This window comes from Bos mutus, chromosome 11, assembly GCF_027580195.1.
Source record: "Bos mutus isolate GX-2022 chromosome 11, NWIPB_WYAK_1.1, whole genome shotgun sequence".
Taxonomy (NCBI): Eukaryota; Metazoa; Chordata; class Mammalia; order Artiodactyla; family Bovidae; genus Bos; species Bos mutus.
In genome coordinates this window covers 28,851,947-28,858,898 of record NC_091627.1, presented here as the reverse complement: position 1 = coordinate 28,858,898, position 6,952 = coordinate 28,851,947, and the positions used below count along the sequence as shown (strand labels likewise).

Genomic DNA, 6,952 nt, shown 5'->3' with positions numbered 1-6,952 from the left:
AAGGAAGTTTAGCTGCTAATAGAGAGTTCCCAGCTAAGGACAATACATGAAAGAGGAGAAATGTGAAGGCCCAGGATCCGAGAACAAGACAAACCTTCAAGTGTCCTCTGAGGAAATGGGGCTAACGGCACCCCACTCCAGTACTCTTGTCTGGAAAACCCCATGGACGGAGGAGCCTGGTGGGCTGCAGTCAATGGTGTCGCTAAGAGTCGGGCACAACTGAGCGATTTCACTTTCACTTTTCACTTTCATGCTTTGGAGAAGGAAATGGCAACCCACTCCAATGTTCTTGCCTGGAGAATCCCAGGGACGGGGGAGCCTGGTGGGCTGCAGTCCATGGGGTCGCACAGAGTCGGACACAACTGAAGCGACTTAGCAGCAGCAGCAGCAGCAGCAGCATACACTATTTCAGAACTGTGGTGCTGGAGAAGACTCTTGAGAGTCCCTTGGACTACAAGATCAAACCAGTCAATCCTAAAGGAAATCAACCCTTCCAAGAATATTCATTGGAAGGACTGACACTGAAGCTCCAATACTATGGCCACCTGATGTGAAGAGTTGGCTCAGTGGAAAAGACCCTGATACTGAGAAAGACTGAAGGCAGAGAGGGGTTGACACAGAATGAGATGGTTGGATGACATCACTAACTCAATGGGCATGAGTTTGAGCAAACTCCAGAGGATGGTAAAGGACAGGGAAGCCTGGCATGCTGCAGTCCATGAGGTCGCAGAAAGCTGGACACAACTTAGCGACTAAAATGTTTCAGAACATGAGCCTTCTGGAACTGTCAGTCTTGGCACCAGAAAATTTAAATGACTTCACATGTGGTTCGTTACCCCTGGATGCATCTCATAAATAACAGATTGTAACAACATATACTGACTTGTGCCTCAGGCGCTCCATGTCCCCTTCAGTCTGTAGTCTCTCTTCATTGCTTGTTGCCCACCCCCGACTCCTCCCTTGGCTCTCCTCCAGCAGTTCTACACCCTTGAGCTTTGCTTGCAGCCTGCTAGCATTGCTTACCAGCTGTCTCCTGTCTACGCAGCTTTTCTCCCCAGTCAGATTGCAGGTGCCTTGTAGACACGGCCAGTCTCAGACATTCATCCATCCCCTCACAAAACCACCCCAGCCATCACCCTTTATGATTGTTTCTGGGTCAGTAAGACATCAGTGTATGAGTGTGTAGGCTCATCACTCATTTGTGTCCACCCCTTTGCAATCATGGACTGTAGCCTGCCAGGCTCCTCTGTCTATGGGATTTCCCAGGCAAGAAGGCTGGAGTGGGTTGCCATTTTTTCCTCCACAGGATCTTCCCGACCCAGGGACCAAACCCTTGTCTCCTGCATTGGCAGGCAGATTATTTACCACTGAGCCACCTGGGAAGCCCAAGAATTCAGTACTTATGCTGTGCCTGATTGCCTATGACAGGGCAAGGAAACGTGGGAGAAGAGCCTTGGGCAAAGTTTCCTGTGGGACATGGACAGGACCTAGAGAGGAAGGGACGGATTCATGGAGAAGGTTCTGGGATGTGTTAGGAGAAATATTCTGCGTCCACCCACTACTCCACTTCTCCTCACTGGCCTCCCCTGTCCCTGAGGAAACCCAAAGGCAGTTCATATAGAGAAAAGCCTCCTCCTCTCAACTTCCCAAGAAGAAATTGGACCTTTGGGGTGGGCAGGGGAGAAGAGGGAGGAGGCTGGCCTTTTCCAAAGGCCCCTCCTCACTGGGACTTCCACAAGATTCTGGCTCCTGGATTTCTGCTTTGACAGAGATGTGGTCCCTCAGGTCAAGAAGGGGTCAGTCCCTCTCCAGACCCCTCTCTCCTTCTCTTCTCTCTCAGCTTCCTCCAGATGGACTGAGTCCAGGGCAGGTGACCCAGAGCCTTGGGTACTGATCTGGGTTAGAGGCCCCTAGGCAACCTCAAAGTCCACCAGGTAGGAAGGAAGTTGGGGTGGGGGGAAGGTCTCCACCTAGATGCTGGGAAGGACTAGCCATCCAGTGGCTACAGAGTCCATGCAAGGAGCAGGGACAGGCTTCATCCTGCGCTCAGTCATCTCCCTGGGTCAGGGCAGTCTCCCCCGGCCCTGAGACCCCCGAGGACAGGCCAGGGGAGAGGCGGGGCCCCAGTGGCCCTGGAGGAGTCTGGGCTGAGCCCCCTCACCGGCCCCTCCTCAGGGCTCAGAGCCGGGCCTGGTGCGGAAAAGCAAACAGGCCCTGGTCGCTGCCCTTTGGACCTTTTGCAATTTGCCCGGTGCTCCTTCAGCTGCAGCCCTGGGAGGGCGGCCTCAGGCCTCGTATAAATAGGGCCCCGGGCGCCGGCCGTCCATTCCCACTGCAGGTGCAAGTGTGGGTCCGGGGCTGCCTGTGGGCGCCCGTCCCCCGGAGCCAGCGAGCAGCGCCGAGGCCAGGCCCAGACAGCAGGCGGGAGGGAGACACCACCCAGGTTGGCCATGGGCGCCCCGAGGCCCGCGGTGCTGCTGCTGCTGCTGCTGCTGTTCCTGGATGCCGCCAACGCCCAGGCCAGTGAGTGAGGCCACCCAGTCCCCGGGGTGCGGGGCAGGGGGTGGAGGACCAGGGACCCGAAGCCAGGGCCGGAGTGGTGGCTGGGGCAGCTTGGTCCCGGGACAGAGGGAGGGCAGCCCGAGGATGGAAGGACAGGGGCACAGGACCAGCTGCGGGGGGCTCCTCTAGACTCAGGGTGGGGTCGGGGAGGTGATGGGAGGGACGGAGGATTCTTCAAAGCCTTCTTCCCTGCTAGAGGTTAATGCAGTGGTCCTCCTGGTCAGACCCTAGGACCCAGCTGGAAGAAAGGGAAAACCTACAGTTGCCTTTCTCCCTTTCTTACAGGAGATGAAGTGCTGGAAAATGTCAGCCCCAGCTGTCCAAGTAAGGCATTTCCCCCTGAGCTGGGAAGGGCGCGCCCCACCCCACCCCCCGACCCTCGACCCCCGACCCCTCCCTCTGCACCTCAGATCACTGAAACACCGTGATGCTGTAATTGGTGTACACTGCTCTGACCCCAAGAAGCCAGTTCCTGGAGCTTCTGTCCCCGCGAGGGGATCTCAGCTCTTTCACTCGCCCTTCCCCTCTGTCCCAAACTTTCAGCCTGGAGATAGGATGGGGAAGGGACCTGTTGGTCCGTGGGCACTTTAAAGAGACTGTTTGTCAGGGACTAATCATTAATCTGAAGCACAAGAGGGTGAGGAAATGCTGACTTCAACCTTTGTAGATGCTCACCCTGGGATTTGTATTTACCTGACCCCTAAGGGTCAAAGGAGCCGGCCTTGCAGTGGTACCCTGTATTCTCCGGAAAGAGCGGGATGCTAACCTCTGATGGGGCAGCACTGCCATCTCGTGGGCGTCTGGCATCACTGCATCTGGACTCGGGACCCAGATGTTCTTTCTCTCAAATTGTTCAGGAAATTTCTCTCAAGCACAGCGGAAACCTCCAGAAATTCCTTCTTGGGGGTTTCTTAAGTCAGCCAGATACCCTTGATGCTTAGTGAACTTTGCCTCAGATATTTGGTAGAATCTAAAAAGAGCCACAGAGTTAGAGTATTTTCATGCTGAAAAGGCAGTGAGAGATATATTTGCTTTATTCTGTCAACTCTCAATTTTCCAAGGAGTCTTTCCTGTAGACTGTCTGAACCTCATTACTTGACACTCCCTGCCTTGTGCTTCAGATTATATATTCAAGGAATACCAGTTAATTTAAATATTAGCCTCAGCACTGTCGTAACGGAGAAGTTAAATCTATAAAGAAAAATTAAGTATAAGGCAAAATTAATTGAAAATAATTGGAGTTTAATTACCATTTTTCATTATCTGTGCCACTATCCTTCTATGCCCAGGATTGAATATCCTTGGGCGAGTTATTTCTGCCATGTAGCTGATGGATTTCTCCTCATTGTAGAAGATGCAGTGCGATTCAAGCACCTCAGGAAATATGTCTATAACTATGAAGCTGAGAGTTCCAGTGGTGTCCCTGGGACTGCTGATTCAAGAAGCGCCACCAAGATCAACTGCAAGGTACGAGGGGAGAGGGAAGACCACTGGAGGACCCTGGAACCCAGGGCTGAGCAAACCCGGCTTGTGCCAGGACTGTCATAACCTCTAAGTTCTGAACTGGCCCTCAGTTTGCAAGTCAGCTTCTGTGCTGAGAAGTTGTCTGCCTCTGCCTGCAGTGCGGGAGACCCGGGTTCAATCCCTGGGTCAAGAAGATCCCCTAGAGAAGGAAATGGCAATCCACTCCAGTACTTTTGCCTAGAAAAATCCTATGGACAGAGAAGCCTGGTAGTCCATGGAGTCGCAAAGGAGTCGGACATGACTGAGCGACTTCACTTTCACTTTTCTTTCCAAGCTGTAATTAGAATATGTGATCTAAAATGTCAAGATTGCAGACCAATAGATTTAACATTTCAAGAGATGTCCAGTGGGTGAGCATCCCAGGAAAGCATTCTGGAGTGTGGCTTTTATCATCTAACTGAAATAGTATCTACAACTAAAAACAAACAGAACAGAAAATTTTAAACGTGCAGTTTGTTCTCAGATAAAACTTCACCAGTTGTTGAGACAGACTGTACTCGTATCCATGTTCTGTGGAACAGATCTAAGGGCAACTATTGGGGTTCATGTGGGAAAGAGAAGTCAAACCGGGCCGCCCTCTTATTTTTAGGGCACCGGCATCTGTGCTGTCAGGTAAGGTAGCCATTAGTCACATGCGACTATTTAAATTGAATAAAAGTTGCTACTTGGCTATATTTAAATATAAAATAAAAAGTTTTAAATAAATAAAAATCAGTTGAATAAAAGTAAAAATTCACACTGGTGTATTTAGTCACACTAACTGTATTTCAAATGCCCAGTTGGCCCCCACACCTAGTGGCTCCTATATTGGATAGTGAGAAAGCAGACCATCTCCAGCACTGCAGAAAGCTCTTTAAACCGCGCCGGGTAACACAGAGGGAACTACTTAAACTCCAGCTGTATGGGAAGCTCGGAATAGGCCCGGATAGATACACATGGTCTTGGATTTTTGGTTTTTCCACTGACATGAAGGAAGCATTTACTGTTGAAACCAATGATAGCCCTCCTCCTGCCTCCTGGTTTTCTTCCAAACCCTCACTCCTCAGCTGCATTTCTTCCAGCCAGTTGTACCTCTTTATACTAACAGGGAGTACATTTAGAACCAATAAAAAGTTATCATCCTTTGCATACAAAGGGGAAAACTTCAGAAGTATGGTGTCCCGTGGAACATGGGAAAGGTCAGAAAGCCCTGAGCTGGGGAGGAGTGTTGTGTCCTTGGTGGAGAATCTTAATGTACTGTTACCCTGTCTTCTCAGGTGGAGCTGGAGGTCCCCCAACTCTGCAACTTCATCCTGAAGACGAGTGACTGCACCCTGAAAGAGGTGGATGGCCTCAACCCTGAGGGCAAGGCCTTGCTGAAGAAGACCAAGAACTCTGAGGAGTTTGCTGCTGCGATGTCCAAGTAAGATGTGGGCATGTGCGTTCAAATTTCTGAGCCCCGGGCATCATGGCATGTGTTTCGCATGAGTGTGTGTGTGTGTCCAAGGGAGACATGAGTATGTGTTTATTGTTGGGCACATATGTGAATACACGTATTTGTACTCTATTCACCATAGAACAGGGAATTGCTGAGTTTTCACAACAATCAAAAAGAGGGAAGTAGTCTTTACCCTCCCCTACTGAAGTTTCCCTAATTATCATTTAAATATGGTTCTAAAAGATCTCACACTTTAAAACTCCTTGAGACAATAAAGCTGAGATGGTTTGTTTAAACAAGTGAATTCATGTTTAAAGAATGAAACAAGACTGTGCCTGGTGGTCCTCAGAGAGGGTCCGGGCAGGACTTGCTGTGACCAAACATGGCTCGGCTCAGCAGAGAACACTAGCTTCAAGGGGTCCGGGGAGAGCCACGGCCTGAGCGGGTCCCCCTCCAGGGCTGACATCCTGCCAGTGCACGCTGACCAGACCTTTCCTGTTGCTTACAGCTGGCAGCGCTTCTGACTGATCAGTGTTCATGGTGTGTTGGTTGTTGGATTTTTTTGAACATCACCCCTGCCTCATCTCCAGATCACAGTTTGCAGTGTCTCCTGCATTGCAGGCAGATTCTTTTCCATCTGAGCCACCAGGGAAGCCCTTGTAGTGCCCTAAGTGTGTGCAAATACAGACAGTCATGGGGTTGTTGATTTGGTAACAATGGACACTCCTTCCCTGCCTGTCTTTCAATTTGTTAAACCTTAGACTTGGAAGCCAAAATAGGCCCTGGTGCTTCTGTCTCTTACCAGCACATCTTATTGCATCCAAGACTTGGAAGCATTGGAGGGAGTGGGGCTGCAGTGATGGAAGGGGGTAGGAGTTGCTCTCTGGTCTTTGTCTGTTAGTTGCTCTGACTTTGACTAGTTGCTCCAGTTATGTTCGACTTAAAACCCCATGGACTGTAGCCCTCCAGGCTCCTCTATCCATGGAATTCTCCAGGCAAGAATATTGGAGTGGGTAGCCATTCCCTTCTCCAGGGGATCTTCCCAACCCAGAGAACAGGGCCTCCCACATTGCAGGCAGATTCTTTACCATCTGAGCCACCAGGGAAGTCTTCTTTGGTCCTTACCCTCATCCAAACAAAAAAGACTCCTGCTTTTGGCCACCTTGAGGCTTTCCTGTGAGCCTGTGTCACAGTGTCTGGAATTTTCTGAGAGGATGTAGGGCTGTGGGAAGCATCCCTCATCTCTTTTTCTTTCTTCTGACTCAGCTAGAGCAGGTGGTGCCAGGCTCTCTGAAATCCCCTAGTGAAGTCCCCAAAGAAAGGTCCCTAAAATCAGAGTTGACCCAGGCTTTAGCCATAGCCTGAGATCATATGAAAGTGAAGGAATGTCCAACAAATGTATGGAAAGAAGCTCCAGTTCGCTGGTGGTCAGGAAATTAATGCAACAAG

General features: G+C 50.5%; 1 protein-coding gene across 1 annotated transcript in view; it reads left to right on the top strand.

The window, feature by feature from the left end:
* The first annotated feature begins 2,450 nt into the window (after positions 1 to 2,450).
* Positions 2,451 to 6,952, top strand: part of APOB (apolipoprotein B) — a 41,547-nt gene continuing 37,045 nt past the window's right edge. The window contains exons 1-4 of the mRNA XM_070380190.1: positions 2,451 to 2,523; positions 2,848 to 2,886; positions 3,914 to 4,029; positions 5,343 to 5,488. Coding sequence (XP_070236291.1) covers positions 2,451 to 2,523; positions 2,848 to 2,886; positions 3,914 to 4,029; positions 5,343 to 5,488 — 374 coding nt within the window. The remainder of the gene's footprint in view (positions 2,524 to 2,847; positions 2,887 to 3,913; positions 4,030 to 5,342; positions 5,489 to 6,952) is intronic.